Consider the following 20,149-nt stretch of genomic DNA (forward strand, 5'->3'; position numbering starts at 1 on the left):
ACTGGAAACAATGAAATTTCCAAGTTTTCCCGGATGAACAAATCCTGGGGTTTTTCCAGTTTTCCTGGGTCACACACACGCCAAATCACCTTTCTCAGGAATTTGCCCCAAGCATTTAAAGCAAATAATTGAATACCTAGATCAAACAAAGGGAAGTCTGGATTGAACAACAATAATATGGAAATGATTGGCTCCATATTGCCAGAGGTGGCACTGAGCAGCAGATAGGCACAATGAAAAAGAATGATAAAAATATTTCAGCTTTTGGGCAAAATACTCTTCATAAGCTAAGGCCAGAATTATAATGTAAAAGAGCTCTGTCCATTTTCTTTTTATGATGATTTTATAAAATCTTTTGACGGAATGTGGGGGGGGGGGGGGGGTACTCTTTATGTTTTACGAAGGAGTGAGCTCCTTTCTTTGATGAAAGCTTTGTGAAAGAACTCTGACAGTGTAATATGCACCTAAGACCCGAAGGCAACTGACATGAGCAGCAATGTAGAATGGGGCACGTAGTGGGAGTAAGGAAGAGAAATGGGAGCGGGGAAGGATATTCATCTTAAGATCAATCCTGATGTAAACAAATACTTGTGTGGCAATCAGACAGTGGTCTTAGCTTGTGTTCACAGGTGCTGTTACGCCATCAGAAGTAGCCCCAAATTACGTATTAGATATTCTGTGTTAAGATTACTGTTAATGAAACTAAGATGTTCTAAAGCATTAACAGACAGCAATTGTTTTGCTGATTGGTATGATAAATGCTTACTCTATGTTATTTCTTATTTCAAATCTCATTATACAGTCACTTTTTCTACACAACCATGTGTAGAATGTTACAAGTAGTTTTCATCCAAATATGTAAGCTTGGTTTGTAAATACTATCTCAATTTCAACTTTGAATATTAAATACTGTAATGCTAAGTTTGCATCTTTTTAATAAATTTGAGGAACATGGGATAGTATCACCATAAAAATATCACCAAATCTACAAAGTTATGGTAGACTAGTGGATATAGTAACTGACTTGTATAAGCAGGATTATGGGTTTGACTCCACTTTTTTACATTCATCGAAATGACATCCTGTGTCATCCATTTGAGAGAAAATCAACACTGCTCACCACTCCACATTTTGTAAGTGGTGATCTTTCCAGACAGGAACTGTCAGTTATATAAGCCATCCTGAACAAAAATCTGGAGAGTAGGCTTCTGTAAAGAACTTCTGCCACTATGAGTAGTAATGAAAATGACACAGGTTGTGAAGTACTCATTGAAGTGAAGCGCATCCTATTGGGCACGATTCAGCACCTGGACGGTTCAGCTGACTCTTGCAGACAGTCAGACTGTTAGTTGTCATACCCACACAGACTGTCGCAGTGTCATTGCTGCTAAGTTAATAGCTCACATGGCTGCTTTCAAAGGTGGCCCTGCCTTTGGTGAGATAGGAGATACCTGTGACAAAGCTGGAATAGGCAGCAGTGGGGGAGGGGGTGTATGAGACAGGTCTTTGAACTGGGTCTATTGCAGGAATATGAGCCATGAGGGTAGGGGTTGGGAAAAAGGATGGAGCAGGGACGTTCATGATATTGTGTGGACTGGATAGGCAGCAGAATACCACAGAGAGGGATGGGGAGGATAATAGGAAGACATTCTCAGTTCAGGACAGAATGAGTCAAAATCCTGGCAGAGAATGCGATTCAATTGATCTAGAGAACAAGACGAGCACTGCTTTATCACTGGACATGTGGGGTACAGTTAGCTGACTTGTGACGCAAGGGATGGGAGATCTGTTTCTGAACAAAGTTGAGAGGATAACTTCCATCAGTGAAGGTCTCAATAACAGCCTTTACATATTTGGAGAGACTGCCCATCACTACAGATGCAACAACCATAGGTGGCTAATAAGTATGGAAGTGACTTGATGATGTGAAATGGGTGGTAGCTGTCGAAATGGAGGTACTGTTAGTGGTTGATAGGTTTGGTGTGGATGGAGCAACTGATGTAGCCATCCCTGAGGTTGACGTCAAGGAAGAGATGGCTTGTTAGGCCGAATAGGATCAGTTGCAGCAAATGGGGCAGGTGTTGAGGCTCTGGAGGAATGTGGCTACTATATTCCGTAGCCTCAATGAACCAGGTGAGGGGTTTGGGATTCTCGGTTGTTAGGAAGGGGACCTCTAATGGCCTGTGAATAGGTTAAAACAGATAGATACCACACAGGTGCCCACTGCTGTGCCATGTATTTGTCTGTAGGCGTGAACTTCAAATGAGAAGTAATGGTGAATGAGGATATAGTTGCTCAAGGTGACCAGGAAGGACATTCAAGCTTTTCAGTCGGGCATTAGGAAAGTTGGGAAAGGTAACATTCAACAGCAGCAAGGCCATGGACATTGGAGTATACGCAGTTCTGGGCCCCTGATACTCCTTTTCTTGCACAACGTAACACTCTGAGTGTTGCCTCTCCTCAGTCCCGCAGGCACTTGTCCTTTGGAGCAAACAGTTTGCGTCTTGCCAATACTTCCTCTGTCCATATTCAGCAATGACTGTAAACAATCCGTTTACAGGCTAAACACTAACAAGCACCATCAAAAACCACTACCATCACACACAGACAGTGCACGAAGTGACAAATGTGCAGCTCCTTAACACGAACTGCATTACATCCGCAGATCATATGGTCCTTGAGAGCCCATGGCTATTCCAATGCTCACCAATAACTCCTGCGCCTTCAGCTCTAGTGCCCTTACCCTGTCTGTTGTTAGTTCACCCAGTGCAGACAGTCATGCCACTGTCACATGACTCATCAGTCAATGCCGGCACCTCGTACACCCTTGCCGGCTCTGACATCGCCATCATGACCATCATCACTGGCGGCACCACTCGCTACAGTGATGCGCGCCCATCCAGCACCAGCTGCTGCCTCCTCTGGTTGTGAGCTCGATGTTATCCCTGTTCTCCAATACCCTTGCCTCAGGGATGCAGCCATGGGAGGCCTCACTTGTTAAGGGGTGGGGGGTGACCAACATCATTCCGCATCTCGTCCTCCTTTTGTTCTGTTCTCATTTTTTCGTTCCCCAGCGACTCCTCTCCTCAGTGCCCTCTGCGCATGCACCTTCCAAGCTCTCTTCCATGCATTAACAGACCCATAGCTATCATACAAGGGCACTGTATCTCTCCTGCCCATTCTTCGCCCCTTTCATTTTTAGCAACTTTCCCCAATGACAGAAGGTCATGATCCACACGCAAAGGCAACATCCTCCCAGATAACTCCAGCCTGCCACTCATCAATGCACCTCCTTCACCCATTTTTCAATTGACATCTTTCTCCGCAATCACCAAGTCTGCCATTCCTTCCAGTTGTTCGGTCTGTGCTGCTGCCAGCCCTGGTCTCCACCACAGCCGGCCCCATTGCTACGAACATTAGCCTTGTGCTCTACAATGTATTATCTCTTGTTGGTCTAGTTGTGGCCAACCATGTCTCTGCCAGCACTCCTCCCACTGGCACCATCTCTGCTGCCACTGTGGCCAGCCTCCACACCTCTTTGGGCGCTGCCACATCATGCTCTTTCACAATTCTTCCCATCGCCTTGGCACCATGTCTCAAGTTCTGCTTCTCTCTTTCAACAGGCAACTCTCCAGCATGCATTGGGCCAGCCTTCCACAGGTCCTCCTTAAGCTCTGTTCCAACTTAAGACACCATCATTGGCCACCCCACCTGGCCATTGACAATTTCCTACAATGCTTCCATTTTGGAAGTTTTTTCGGCACGCCACAGGCCACACCTCTCCTGCCGCCTTCTGCAGCCCTTCTGTAATGACGACTGGCAGCTCTTGTGCCACAGTCACCCTCATGCTGCCTGTCTCCTTCCCGGCAGTGTATGCAGTTTTGGACCCCAGCCACTCCTGTTCTGGCACAATGTTACAACCTACAGGCTGCTGTGGCTATATCGCAGGCACTCCTCCTCCAGAATGGTTCAAATGGCTCTAAGAACTATGGGACTTAACATCTGAGGTCATCAGTCCCCTAGACTTAGAACTACTTAAACCTAACTAACCTAAGGATATCACACACATCCATGCCTGAGGCAGGACTTGAACCTGTGACCAGTTGCAGCGCGGTTCCGGACTGAAGCGCCTAGAACCGCTCGGCCAACCGCAACCAGCCCTCCTTCAGAGACAAATAGTTTGTGCATTGCCTGTATGTCTGGTGTGTGTATTCAGCATAGATTGTAAACATTTTGTTTACAAGGTCACCACTAACAAGCACCACCAGGGACCACTACTATCACACACTGACAGTGTATGCAGCAACAACAGCAACACTGCTATCTGAGACTCTCTCATGCCTGTGGATCATGGGATCCTCTAGAGAACGCAGATATTCCTCCACTGCAGTGTACTTAAGCTGTGGCGCATGCTCCAGCTGCCAGTTGCAGTCGCACCTTCCACCTAGCTCCATACGCTGCCCAGAAGCCATCAGCACTCTCCCTGGGACCCAGTGCTACAGTATAGTTGCACAGCAGTGATTATGTCTCAATCTACGTCACAACCTGCATTATATCAAACTCTTGATGTTGCTACATTCACATTTATCATGGACGATCATTTCTGTTATTCTCTTATGCCGAACTTTACTTTTCATTATGAGACTGCAATAAATATTAGTTATGAAACCAAATGTGGAGTTATCAATCATTGCCTGCAACACAGACTACTGTCTACCCTACACACATTAAAATACATTGGATACGTTAATGTAGATGGAAGTGACATCAACAGGGATGAATAAGGTGCCGATCGAAAAGGAACAGGTACTGTCAAGAGTCGCTGGAGGTCTTTTATACAGGAGGTTAAGTTACAGGTAAGAGGCTGAAGGTGTTGGCCCACAAGGTTAGAAATTCTTTTTGTGATTGGATTTTACAAATTTTACAAAGCATGTAGAAAGTAGGAGTGAGGGGAGCAGGCATTGTGAAGAGGGAGCAGGTGAGGGGGAGGCAGGACGGGGAAAGGTGGGGAGGGTGAGATAGGGGTGAAGGGGAAAGGTGGGGAGGGTGAGATAGGGGTGAAGGGGAAAGGTGGGGAGGGTGAGATAGGGGTGAAGGGAAAAGGTGGGGAGGGTGAGAGATCTGATAGAGTTGGAGTCTTTGTATATAAAGTTGGCATCAATTTTTAGATGATGGATGGCAGTTCTTTCTGCAAATGTAAGATTTTTCCAGAACCTCATCAGCTTCTCCCCCATTTGCTTCACTTTTTTCTCCTCAGTCCAATACACCACCTTCCTCGATGTCTACCACCCCAAGGAAGGATACATCAGTACTTCTGTCCCCATCAAACCTTCCAACCCCAACTGTGTCTCCACTTGACAGCTACAGCCCTTTCCATGCCAAGAAATTCCTACCATACGGCCTAGCCATCCATGGCTGTTACATCCGTAGTGAGAAGCAGTCCGTTTCCAAATTACCAAGAATCTAGCTGAGGCCTTCAAAAACTGAAATTATCCTTTAAATCTTGTCCAGAAACATCTCTCCCATGTCTTGTCTAACCAATGAACCATCACCCCCCACATACCCTTTGGTCGCAAACGTGCACTCCTCTCAACACTCAATATCGTCCAGGAATGGAACAACTGCATTACATTCTCTGCCAAGGTTTCAACTATTTTATGCTGCCTTGAGATGAGAAATATCCTCCCCACCCCTCCAACATTTATATTCTACTGTCCACCCAATCTAAGCAATATCCTTGTCCATCCTTACTTCACCCTTGCTCCCAATCTCTTTCCTCATGGCTCTCACCCCTGCAATAGACCCACAGGTGTGATCTCAGGGCTACATATAACACACTGATCTCCTACCCCATGAACGGCAGGGCCAGCTGTGGAAACAACCATGTGATCTACCAACTTAGCTGCAACTATCATGCCACATTCTACACTGGGATGGCAACTAATAAGTTATCTGTCCACATTAATGGTCAATGTCAAATTGTGGCCAACAGATAGCTGAACCAACCAGTTGCTAAACATGCCATCAAACACAATGGTCTTCACTTCAATGACAGATTCACAGCGTGTGTCATCTGCCTCTTCCCACCAGCACCAACTTCTCTAACTGACCAGGTGCAAATTCTCCATACAGGATATTTTCGTTACCCTAACCCTTGGCCCTCAACCTTCACTATTCCCTGTCTTCCACCTACCTATCCCCTTTTCCCGCTCCCACTGCAATATCACAAGCATCTATCCCACCAACATACCTACATAGGTCTCTCCTCTTCTCCCCCCCCCCCCTTTTTTCCAGTGAAGCCTCCCAATGCTGCATTTAGCAGTCCTATCCTGTCCCTGCAAACTCCGACAGGCGACAGGCAGCACCACTACTCACTATCTACTGCATGTTAGGTTGCTGCTCACCGCACACGCAGTCAAACCACAGCACCCAGAAACGGTGGCCATGTGGGTATTTCTTGTGCTTGGGTGAACGTGTGGGAGTTTTCTACTTCTGAAAAATGCTTTGTCTAAAAGATGAAACGTTTCTGGCATTATTTTTCATTGTTCCTGTCTGTGACAGAACAGTTAAGTCTGGGTGGAATAATGAATACTGGTCCTCCAGAATGCAAGTAATATCACCTCACCTCCTCCTCTATTATGTAAACAGTTAAATCTTCGTGATCTTAGAGAATGAGATATAAAATTTTATTTCCTTTCTTATGCAAGTTACAGCCTACAGCATTAGCATGAATACATAATGCATTCACAATGAAAGAAGGACTTACCACCTCTCACTTTTGAGATTATGATCAGTGAGAAGAACACTGCTTCAGGTAATGGATGGGCAGTAAATTTGCATTTTCCTGCAGAACTAAAGTCCATTAAAACACACACACACACACACACACACACACACACACACACACACACACACACAGATAGATAGATAGAGAGAGAGAGAGAGAGAGAGAGAGAGAATACGTGCACCGAAAATTGGCAAACTGGCTTTATCTGAGTTCCTTGTGTGTCATTATTCATACAACATTTCATCTTAAAATCAAGTGGTAGGTTACCTTCGGACCTATGTATATTCTTACTTCAGAATTTTGTACTTTCATAATCATTAATGTCAGTACCTCTTCTGCAGGAAGGTTTGCAGCAGCTAAGCTTAAAAATGGAAATTTTAACTGTGCTCAGAGAAAACTGTTGTGAAATCAGTCCTGCAAAACAAAGTTGTGTTATACTGAGGGAAGGAAGTCAATCATTGTCTGCCTTTTGATGATCACAGTAAACAATTAATTCATTAAATGAATATCAATCAGAATGTCTTAAGTTCTAAATTAACAACAGTTCTACCTTGGTGTGTGCAACAACAAACAGAAACCTGTATTTTACTTATAACAGCTGATGACGGGTTTGAAGCTATTTCATAATTTTTTAACAATACTTCATTCAGCAGTTAAAAATTAGTACACAAGCATAATCAGTAAAGACAAGCAGGGCATATTTCATGCTACTAGCTACATGATCCAATATTTGCATGAAGACCTTAACAAAAAAGGAAAAGAGTGAGCAACTATAAACAGCAATTAATCAATGCAATGACAGCAAAATTTGCGTACACTACAGCTACACTAAATAACATCAATTTTTATAAATACATTGGAAGACCGGCACTACCAATTTTCAAGATGAACTGAGTGACACGTAAGAACAAAATAGTAGTTTTCTCAACATTCTTTAGTGTCACACTATGACAATTAATAGTACGTGGATCATTAAGTGGGAACAGATGAAATGTTGAAGAGGAAATTGCATATGTGTAACAAATAAAGGGAGAGGCAACAAGCAGGATAAGGATACAAACTGCTCTACACTGCTCTGAGACTAGTGGTCAGTTACATTACACAAAACCAGCTGGACAGAGGATGAGGTAGTAACAAGCAGGAAAGAAGGTGACCAGCAAAAACAATGAGCAAATACAGGGGTCCAGGAAATATTCAAAAGACCAAAAACAATAAAATAACTGGGAAATAATTAAGTTGATTTCTCTCTGGTCCCCAATCAATTTCCCTCTCCCTAGTCTTCCTAGGTCTTGGATGGTCTACAATGGTGAGGGTATATCAACAGCAGCATGGCATCACAAGTCAAAACCTGGCAAGCACTCTCATATGTAACCACTACCTATTATGTATACCTGAACTTTAAATGATCTTAAATAGTGTTGTGGTGTGGCGTGCTATACCAAATATTGGACCCCTGATGGTTCATTACGCACTTCAAAATTTATTATTTACAACTGTACTAATATGTAACAATTATGACAGACCTCAGACACCTGCTGAAAATGTGTGTTGTGCAGCTCTTGGACACAAGTCTGCGACTGATTTCCTTCACAATATCTTGAAGTTGCATTTAAAATAACTTTAAAATGAACTATGTTAGTATCATACAAGTGTATTAAGCTAAATGCAAAACCTACACATTTTAATTATCACAAAGTATGAACTGCATCTCAAGACATAATATTGTTCAATTTTATTCGTAAAATACAACCACTCCAGAACTATCCAGATTGACCTATGCAGCAGAACGCGCGCGCGCACGCACACACACACACACACACACACACACACACACACACACACACACACACAGCCATGATAAATAAGGTAGTTTCACAACAGAGGACAAAAACACAAAAGTAATCAATGAATGAAGTGGTAGAAGTAAAGTGCAATCACTGTGACTAAAGGGACACATAACTCTTATTGGCTAATGCAATCAATGAAAACTGTGGTAGGTATTCATTAATTATTCCTTTCACCATAGCAGTGACTGCTGTTACAACGAAGTTCTAGGAAGAGTATATCTAATGTCAGAACAAATTTTTAAAATGTATTTCTCACTCACTGCTATTTCCACATTCAACCTCAGCTACTCACAAATTTAAGATCTGAATTCTTACTTTAGAGTTCTGGAATTAAATTTGTTTTAAAATTATTAGCTGTAGAGCCTATGTTCTTACAAGTACAGTTCTATCACAAGCATCTAGAGTGAAAATATAAAATTTTAGATAATTAAAAACACACAACTGAAGTCACACAAAAATGTTCCAACCGTTCATTTCAAACATTCTACCACATTCAAAAAGAACCAATTTCATGAATGTTTACAATATTATATTACAATCTGGGCTTAATTCAAAACTTAACAGAAATATGCATTTTTAAATTAGAATTAGGGACTTCACACAGACAGATTACTGATAAAGGATACTCTTAGAGAATAAAATTTAAAGTGAATCCTTTAAAAAGAGCACACGAGAATAAATCCAATAGTTAAAAAAATGTGCTCTTAATAGTTCATGTCATATTGTGATGTGCTACAAATATATGTACATGTCCACAACTTCCCAAGTGTAAGAAAAAATTCCTTTTCCCACATAACAGAAAACCTGGACTGCAAAGCATGAGAATTTAATGGTGCTGTTCCACACAAGTGCGAAGTGTCAACTGTCACAACACAAAAACATGCAAAACACTGAAATAAACCCCATTCTACAAGAGAAATATTGTGACGTGGAAGCAGAATTTATAAACTCATAAATAAAAATTCTACTTACCATGGAACCGTTAACACTCAATTCCTGTTAACCAACACCACTCCATTTCTTTACACACTCTTGTTAATTTACATTATAATGTCAAAACATTCCCTGAGACAGAACTTACAAATACTCCTAATAAAGGTATTTTTGTTTTGTTTTAAGAGGATAAAGGAAAAGATAAACCTTTATTTATTTAATTTTATTTCATCCCAGTACAGACGCATGTATTAAAAACAGTTTACACAGAACGGCAAAATAATATTCTGAAATTAAATATTAAATAACCCTTGTCAATCTGCAATTGTGGTAGTCTCCTTACAGTTTTTATGTTTACACATACAAAAAAGTTTTTTTTGTGGGACAACAAAACACAAAGTCGCTTTCTGAATCGCATGGTTTTATCGCACAGACAGGACACTACTACATTTAAAATTGCAGTACTCGAAAGGAATATCTATGGTTCCTACACTTAAAGTTTCGCACGTAAAATTCACGAAAACATAAAGGTAATCACTACGAATATGACTTTAAAAAAGGTACAGAACGATTCAATCTTCATAGACTTTCACAATTTAGTGAAACGAACGTGAAATATTTACATGGTTTCGTGAGAAATAACTCCCTACGTCCTGTTCAGTTTCAAACTGACGATAACTGTGTAAGCTACCCGTTTACCCCTGAAGTACACACCTACGATGTATCAGATTTTGAACGCCACAGCTACAGCTTGCATCCGAAGACTTAAATTAATTGCACTCATTGCTTGGTTTAGTCATTTTCTATTAAGCATAAGTCCTACGCTAAATTATACGAATGAAAGCGAAGTTGCAAAAAGGGGTGTCGTCTCCGTACGCCTGTCGTGAATTGTATCGCTGCCACCATCCGAGCGCCGTCCGCACTTCTCGCTGTTTTATCGCAACAGCAACACGACGTACACATTCGCCTGATATTCGGGAGCATCTAGTATCGGCGTGGCGGCGGCAAGTCACGATCGAGAGGTGACGGTGCAGGGTAGCTACGACACAACAAGAAGACGCAAACCTGTTACTGCAATTACATATCTCGCTTGTAACCTTTTTTCACAGGCTACGGTACACACGTTCATGTACCATGACAGCATGTGAAGGGGCAAGTGTGTCACTCATATGTTTACATATATATAATTCAGAGCATTTTATACATACACAATTTCTCAAAAATAAAATTACATTAACAATAAGGTCCACCTGAAATGTTCTGTCTAACAATCCAGGCACTGCCCAGCACTTAAGTATCACAGTAATTTTGATGCTCTTTGCTTCAAACCATTCTTAAGTTCTGCACTAGACTGAAAGAGGAATGGAAGCAGTAATTTACTTCTGTATCACAAACCCAACTCGCTGAAATAGTTTACCTAACATTAGTTTTAGAAAAAATGTAATGCTAGTTATTGTGTGCAAATTGGTAACTACTTCATGTTGCTGACTGTTTTAATGTGGCTAACACTTAAATGAATCAAGTCTGTTTTGCCCTTTGTCACTGAAAAATCTTTTCCGCATTTAGCTACTTCTCTACCTTATTTTGTCAGGGCAAATGAACTATTACTGTTTTTGTTATTTCTTCACTTTTATTCCATTAGCTTCAAAAATATATTTTAGGGAAGTGTTTTCACATTGACTGCAATAATACGCACACCTTGAAAGCTACATTCACGACAAATGCATATCTTATTTTTAACCTTATGTCAACATACTTTTTTTATGGGTTACATCGTTAGCTGTTATTCTGCCATTGCCAGGGGAGTTGTCTGAGAAAATTCTCTCCAAATAATAATAATAAAATTAATCATTTCCCGAATGAATAGCCAAATACTAAACAAATAATATATTAATTGGTTATAGTTCAAAGCCCAAAGCTAATCACCAAGTATCAACTCACCTGAAAAATTCTTGGAAAGGGAGAAATCTTTCTCTCAAATATAATGCAATATTTGCAACAATTTGTTACAAAATAACTTTACTCCGTTTCAAATCATTGGCATTTCTAGTATCATGAAGACAGCGTGCCCTTTTTTCTTTACTTAATCAAATGTACTGAAGTGAAATGAAATGATCAATGGAGAAAATCAATGATGATGCAAGAAATGAAATGATACCAGTGCAAACTATTCAGATGTAATGAACCTGAAACTTAATATGTAGTGGCAAGAGAAAACTTGGGCACACCAAGACACTGTATGACTATAATTCAACAAACATATTCCTTGTGGCAGTGTAATCCATGGTGCCCAATAGACTTGGTTCTCAACGGCTTTATTCCTACATATACTATAAGAACCTCTGGTAGATGTCTTCAGAAAACACAGGTGGAAAAATTAAGTGACACTGAAAGTGAGTTAATCCTGAAGCCTTGCTCAGATACCTAATGCACACTATTAAAACACTATCCCATAAGTTGAAGGTACCTCCTGGCAACCCTTAACCTCCAGGCAGGTGTACCTAGTATGGGGGATCAGCCAGGTGGGCCTATTGCAGACTTTCTGCACATGTGACAGCCTCTTGATCATCCGTCTATGAGCGCTATGCCAGTGCAGTACAGTCACATAGGCTACAGCCCAGCAACCCAATTGCCCATTCCTGCCCACCTATGCCTGTGAGCATCCAGCTGCCTGCCACTAGGCAGTCAAGCTCAAATAACTTGGCCTAATAGTTACAGCTACAGCTTGTGAAAGGCAGGAAATCTGGATTTGGGTTCCAGTCTTGCACAAATTCTGAATAATAATATTAATAAATTTCTTTTTATAAGAGAAACATAGCAAGCAACTTTATCTTTTTATAGAGTAGTTTTACAGGAAATGCCTACAACTATTCCATACATTATTCAGAAGAAAAGGAACACCTGCAATTATAAAATTCACTTACAACTAAAGCTCCCAAAATTTAAAATTGAATTACAAATGTTTTGAATTATCCAGTCACAAGCAATGCAACTAGGAAAGTCTAAGAAAATACTTTTACATGAAACCAAAAATAAAGACCATCTGACCAACTTAATCTGAAGATATTACCACAATAGTAAAGAAACTAAGATGAAGCATTAATTCAAAACAGTAGAGAGTGGGTTGCTTGCTAAGTCTGGGTATTAACTGATCAGGTGAGATGGCAGTGCAACTGAACTTTACCGGAAGTGGCCACATTCTATTCAGAACTTCATTTCACTTCAGTAGTGTAAGAGAACTATAATTAACTAAACTGATTTCTCTCCCATTACAAGAACTTAACCAGATTTTCTGTGAAATCTTTAAATTGGTTACAATCAGTTCAAAGTTTCAACAGGAAACACTGCACTACTCCCACAAATTTCTGATGATTTTGCTAATGGCTGTTTCATTTAGTCACAATTAACTTACACTACTGTAAGGAATTTGATTTGCGAGTTTCAAAACAGAATCTCCCCCTCTGACTCTCAAAAAGTGAAAACAACAACACTGAATATCAAACAGCTGCTACCATTCCACTTTCAACAAAACACCAATAAAAGCACAAAAATAACTTACATGGCTTTCTATGATGAAACACATACCACAAGAGCCTAACACAAAGATGTAAACAAACAGATAGTGAACACAGAACAAAGTGCAGCCAAAACATGCCCCCAACAAACTGTCTTCCGCCTGAGCAAATTCCTCGTTTAATATTGCATGTTAGTAACAGACCGCCCAAAATAAAATTTCAAAAGAAATGATTTTACAATTTGTTTTTGATAAAAAAAATTGCTCTGGCATCTGACATTCTGAGATGACAATGACACCAGCAAAAACAAGTGAACACTTTGCAGTGATGTGTCAAGCTCTGCAATCTAATTTTTCTTTGATGCATCAACTTACCGTCTGCTTGGGGCTCCATAAGGATCCATTTCGTCACGATCGTACCTGTGGAGACAGATTAAATAATATATTTTAACAACAGTCATTGCAGTTCAGTTCACATGAATGACTCAAACACTATGAAAATATTTGAAGGTATCCAGCATAAAATTAAAGATCCTTAAGCAATGGAAAAAATAAAATTTACTGCTTTGTTGCACATACTACTGTAAAGCACTAAATGGAACTTTGCCAGAAATAATGTGGTTCATGCGCGCGCGCGCACACACACGCACAGAAATTTTTATATGACAGATGGTGCAATACAGGTGGCAGTGTCAAAGAGAAATTAACAAACTGAGAGTTCAAAGTTTATCACTAACAGATTCAGCTGTCGACTTTGAAACAACTCCACTTTCATATACATATCCTTTCAACGAACAATGACAGTTTACACAAAAATGATCAATTTTAAGTGAAATCAGATGATCTCTATTTCAGAAGTCATTTTACAAACAGCATGGGCTAAAAGAAAAGTTATCTTACCCTGAACTTCCATATCCTGATGAAGGAGGAGGGGTACGCCTGCGATATATGTCTGAGCCCAATCTTGCGCCACCATATTCACTGCGACGCTCAAATGATGCAACCGGTGGAAGACTAGTTCGTTCATATGGACTACCCATTTCAGAGAAAGAACGTCGTTCATATGGTGCACGCATCATGTCTGGGTATGACCTCCTCTCTGCTTCCCTGAAATTAGCATGTGACAAGGTTAATTATTTACCATCAATGATATATTTAATAAAACAGACTAAGTATATTACAGAGCAACTAACACTATACTATAACCACACATACCTTTCCCTCGGACTAATCATGGGTGGAGGACCATGTGAAGGATAGTAATTATCATAACCACGTTCATAGCCCTCATAAAAGCCATTCCTCATGCTAGGTGGTGGTGCCATACCGGGTCGTCTTTCAAACTCTCTTGAATCCCTCATGTAAGGAGTTGCTCGTCCCATTCCTCTGAAACTACCTCGACCACGCATTGGTCCAAAACCCCCTCTGTAGCCTCCCCCTCTGCCACTTTTTTTCCCTGTAGATTGCTGAAAGCGCAGTAGTGAAATTAGTGTCTACAAACTTAATTATATTTATCATGTAAGAAGCAAATGAATTACCTCCACACTAATCTGAACACCCATGAATTCAGCATTGTTTAGAGCTTCAATAGCAGCTGCAGCCATTTCCTCCGTTTTCATGTGCACAAACCCATACCTGTTCAGGATGTCACATTCAGTAACTACACCATACTGTTCAAAGAGAGCTCTTAACTCTTGAACCTGAGCATGTTCTGGCAAACGGCCCACAAATATTTTTGTTTTCTGAAACAAAAGTAGAAATGAGAATAGCAAATAACATTTGTAAATGTAAGACACTTTACCTTCTAAGGAGACTGACAAATCAGTCAATGGTTAAAAAGTGACTTCAGGCAAAAGACCTGAAAAACTGTTATTCAAAAGCACACTAAGAAATTTTCATCTTAAAGATATTCAGGGTATGTATCAAAGTTATCTTTGCAGTTACAATCATCAACCATATTAGCATCAGAACATGACAAAAAAAAGATCAAAATATTTAATTCTGTTTTCTGTACATGACTGCAAAACATGGTACTATGATTGTCAGCTGAGTGCTTAAATGGTATTAATAGAGACAGGGATGGAAAACAAACTTAAGACTAAAATTACTGAACAATTTCATTACAAAAGCCAACTTTCCTGATTTGGACATAAACTAACAATACTGACTAGTTCCTCACTAGGAAAGAAGGATCAAAAGCTTTTTTTTTTTTTTTTTTTTAAAAAAAAATCTGGCCTCCACCATCCCCACAGCCACCCATCTCTTAACACACAAATCTACTACAACATTATATACAATAATAAAAAAATAATCAGGTAAATTGTTGCACTTTATTATAATACTAAAATGCTCCTATTTGGTAGAAATGTATCAAACTAGAAAAAGCTTTAAAGTGCAGCTGTACAATGCCATATTCAGAATAAAACAAACACAAAATTTCTTGAAAAAACATTTTGTTTTTGTTTCTTTGAAAAAACATTTTGGCATAGCTTTCTATATCTTTTCTATGTTTTTAATTTTGTTTTATGTTCCCTACCTTTCTTAGCACCCACAGTACTGTTTGGGCCTCACTAATTCCCATCAAATCCTTTCTTAAATGCCTGTTCATTGTGCTCGATGTTTACTTTTTCTTTTTCAAACTTACTCTATACGATTTGCAAGTGGCAATCGCAAAGTGAGCCTTTTCCTCTAAAATACGCACCATAGCATCCCCTCTTGCAGTCAAATGAGAATCCACTGTTTTTCCTACAATCTGCAGCGTATGCATTCAAGATGGTCCCTGATAATGGGAGTCCCCTTTCTATGTCCACAGTGCCATGTGAAAGTGCAAGTCCAGCCTTCACTCTCATAACAATAGCATATTTCTTTTTTCCAGAAGCATAACATGGTCAATAATATACAAATTATGCAGAACAACTTACTCCCTTTCTAGAAACAATTTATTGAGTGTCACTGGGGGGCAAAGAAGTATATATAGTAATTAGGAACAGATACAGGCTACTCTATTTTCAAAAAAGGCCAATGGATAGTTCACATAGCTATAGGCCTAAGTTGCTGACACACATCTGTTGACCAAGAACTGAAAACAAATTATAAAAAGCTTTGGTGGATACTGAGGCAGCAGGATACAAGCTGTTAACAGTAAGTTCATCTCATCTGAACTGTATAAATACCAAGAATTGGAGATGGTTATAAGAAAATGTAAAAACTGAAACATAGCAACACCATTTCATATCTCACCTTGGAGTTTTGAAGTATGGCTAACATACCTTTCATAGGCAATGGTACAAGTTATGTGGAGGCCCCCCCCCCCCCCCATATATTTTTCATAGTTTATGTATAGTTTACATACAACACAAATACATATATAATATGCATCAAAATTCTCAAAGACTTTTCCGTTGTTCTGTGTAACTTCTGAATTTACCCCGTAATTTCAGTTTTTAATATGAAAAGTGCATCAAATACGACAGATTCTGATAAATATGACAAAATGAAGACATCAGGATTTGCATCAGATCAATCTGTTACCATTTCCTATATAACACATTCTTTGGCTTCAACTCTAAACCAAATTATTACCTTCCAACCAAACCTAGACTTCAAGCTACACTACAAACTAACACTGGTGTTCAGCCAAAATTTATAATCTTATAATGTTTTCAAAGCCCTAAATTTAACTATGGCAATCTGATTTTGGAATATATATTAAATGAACCCTGAAAATTGTATGCTGTAATTGTAAAAAATTAAAGATTGAGCTTACCCAGTATGGATGTTTCAGAACCTGTGACTGTTAAATACGTAAAACTGCCACCAGTCACTTTCTTGATATAGTTATTTACTCATTCCACAAACCAGTTTTCAAACCTTTTCAGGCTCATCTGACATGATTTTCCAAAAGTTGCATAGCTACTTCAAGCAAAAAAAAAAAAAAAAGGGGGGGGGGGGGGGGGGAGAGAGAGGCCTCAGTAACAAAAGAATAAATGAGAAATGAGATCGAAGCCAGGAAGATTGGGAGACATTAGTATCATCACAGTGAAACATCTGTACCATCATTATGAGGTGAACATGTCCAGTTCTAACCACTTCGGATATGTATAGACTTTCATGGTCATATGAACTTAGAAGAAAGAGAGACCTTATAGGATTATGTCCTACAAATATCCTTTGTTTAAAAACACCAGCGCATCGAGGATCTGTTACAAGTTGTGTGTGTTCACAGCAGCATACTGAGCAGATGAGTATCTGATGTAAACAAAGATAAACCCCATGACTGGTCAGAAGCCGTAGCATGCCTACACTGTTGGTGTTACGCTCTTGGAAATAAGTCCTACATAGTATTAGATATATTATTACTAGGTTACGTTAAATGAAACTTCAAGATATTCAAACGTATTAACAGTTGTCAACGATTTTCTTAATTATCCTTTAGCTGTTTAGTTTTTATTCCAAAATCGTAACCAGTCACAGCCTCTGCACTGTTATGCTCCGATTGTCATGCTGTTAATACAGCAGTATGAAAATGTCTGAGGCTGCTTCCTGTTCCTTAGTGAAACAAGTGTGTGGAGCACGGTTACAAAGTACTGAGAAATGGGTAGTTCTTGATGTTTGTCATAAATTTAGAGAGAGAATTGGCTTTGAAGTTTTCTGAAGGACTATTAGATACTGAACAGCTGCACATTTGATTTATAGTGAAATGGTCCAAATGGCTCTGAGCACTATGGGACTTAACGTCTGAGGTCATCAGTCCCCTAGACTTAGAACTACTTAAACCTAACTAACCTAGGGACATCACACACATCCATGCCCAAGGCAGGATTCAAACATGCGACCGTAGCGGACGCGTGGTTCCAGAATGAAGCGCCTAGAACCATTCGGCCACTCTGGCCGGCTATTTATAGCGAAATCGGTAGCGTAGTAGTTTGAAGATTTGACAACTCATTACAGTTCATGGTTCATTGGTTCAAGCCTTGCCTGTGTCAAATTTTTTCTCGTTCAATTTGAAACACCTACATCTCGTAATTGTAAATTCATCACCATTTTTTATGAATAATTCACGTCGTCTTGATTTTAATTAAATATTGCATGCAAAATTCCTCTTTCCATTTCAAATATAAATCCTCAGTTCTTAATATTCTATGAAAGGCTATTAATAAAGGTTGCTTAAATTAAGAAAACATAAAAATTTAATTTTTAAGGCAAAAATGAAAAACCAAATACTCCCTATTTGGGTTACATCCATTGTTTTATACCACAGTTTTAGAGCTGTACCGTAGATACATGAAAAACAATTATTTTCACAGCATCGAGCGCACCATATAAATGCCGCATTTTTACAAAAAAATGGTTCAAACGGCTCTGAGCACTATGGGACTCAACTTCTGAGGTCATTAGTCCCCTAGAACTTAGAACTAGTTAAACCTAACTAACCTAAGGACATCACACACATCCATGCCTGAGGCAGGATTCGAACCTGCGACCGTAGCGGTCTCGTGGTTCCAGACTGCAGCGCCTAGAACCGTACGGCCACATCGGCCGGCTGCATTTTTACACTTGCTACTGTACCATTACAATACAAATGTAACAGAACTGATTTGGCCTGAGAAAATTACAAGACTGTTGAGCTGCCAGACGTACTGAGACTAACATACACAGCTTTCTCACTTGTCACTGCTGAACACTGGCAGGGTACAGAATGGCATGTCATAAAAGAGGAGGAGAAAATGGGGTGCTCGATGGCTTCGTGGATACTGCTGTTGATTGACCCATTACCAACATAGCAGATGGCATTTCCAGAACTGAAATGTGTTTCTTGGATCCAGAAAAGAAAAGAGCTAAGAGATTACCAAACGATTGACTGTAATCAATACCATCCATCAGTGGCTTCAGTATTCAACAGTATGTCGAAATCCACATAACTCAGTCAGAAAAATCTTGTTTGTAATTAAAATACTATGTCAGATGAGAACGAGAGCATTTTATGCTTTCCATCTGGTAACCTAAGAAGCGCATGGTAGTGCTGCACTTTTGCCGGATATTATTCCATTCTCTTTAAAAATTAAATAACATTTGAAGCTATATGGTTTCTTCACCCATCTCTTTTTACATCTGAATTGCAACTGCGCACATCATTGCAGGTTAGTTGGACTGCTGGTTAACCAGTGCTGTAAACCTATTGTCTCGCACATTATTATCACTCAGTCTATATGCGTGTAACTCAGCATAAAATGTATCCCTATGATCGTACTTGACTGTATTGGTCACAGCTTGGCTTCCGCTATACGTGAAACAAATCCAATGTGAGTCAAGAAAACACAGAAGAATGCATGATGTAATGTTTACATCAGGTTTATAACTATGATGAACAGAGTATAACAATGGGGCCTCACAATGTTGGGATCACAGACTTGCTTCAAACTCTGTACACTTTTAGTAGGGCATAAAAACAATATAATGTGCAAGTAGTTATGTGCATTACTCTGACAATTCCGAGAAAATCATAAGAGAAGTTTTAACCATCCATTATGTAACTGATGTATTTGTGCAAAGCTGCCATATGTAAGAAGTCACTGTAGCCAACCAGTTAGCATTTGTGCTTTGTAAGAGGGTCGTGCACGAAGCGACTATTCGAATTCCACAAACACTTATTTTTTAATCTATATTTTTCTCAGCACTGGTCGCGCTACTTAATTTATACAGCATTTGAGAGGTAATAAAATAAAGAAAACCCATGTGCATTTTCATGATGATGTTATGAGTTTCATGTGTTATTTGACTATTTACTATCTGTAACTAAATTTTCAGGATGGGCTTGGAAAGCCAATCTCAAACTGTGATAATTAATAATGCAAATGATGTTATTCACAGTCAGTAACGTCATTAGTCACAACGTGCCAAACCACAAGAGTAATGTACAATTATTCTTCAGATGTAATCTCAACATCACATGTTGAACAATGGTATCTGTCCTACAGACAATGAAAACAGAACTTCATGCAAACAGCTATGGTTTTTACCGTTATATAACCTCAAACATTATAAATTAAATAATGATACAAGTGATAA

The 20,149-nt window shown here is 39.6% G+C and overlaps 1 protein-coding gene across 3 annotated transcripts in view; it reads right to left on the bottom strand.

Moving 5' to 3' along the window:
• The window catches only part of LOC124601329 (RNA-binding protein 4.1-like), a 91,753-nt gene that overhangs the window by 58,593 nt on the left and 13,011 nt on the right, over positions 1-20,149 (bottom strand). For 2 of the 3 annotated variants that reach the window (XM_047136235.1, XM_047136236.1), the window contains exons 3-6: positions 14,620-14,823; positions 14,297-14,547; positions 13,982-14,188; positions 13,457-13,501 (exon numbers count right to left, since the gene is read on the bottom strand). In XM_047136235.1, coding sequence (XP_046992191.1) covers positions 13,457-13,501; positions 13,982-14,188; positions 14,297-14,547; positions 14,620-14,823 — 707 coding nt within the window. Of the gene's footprint in view, positions 1-9,775; positions 10,607-13,456; positions 13,502-13,981; positions 14,189-14,296; positions 14,548-14,619; positions 14,824-20,149 lie in introns of those variants that run through there. The other variant, XM_047136238.1, reaches the window with a different exon arrangement.

The sequence above is a fragment of the Schistocerca americana genome, chromosome 1 (genome assembly GCF_021461395.2).
Source record: "Schistocerca americana isolate TAMUIC-IGC-003095 chromosome 1, iqSchAmer2.1, whole genome shotgun sequence".
NCBI lineage: Eukaryota > Metazoa > Arthropoda > Insecta > Orthoptera > Acrididae > Schistocerca > Schistocerca americana.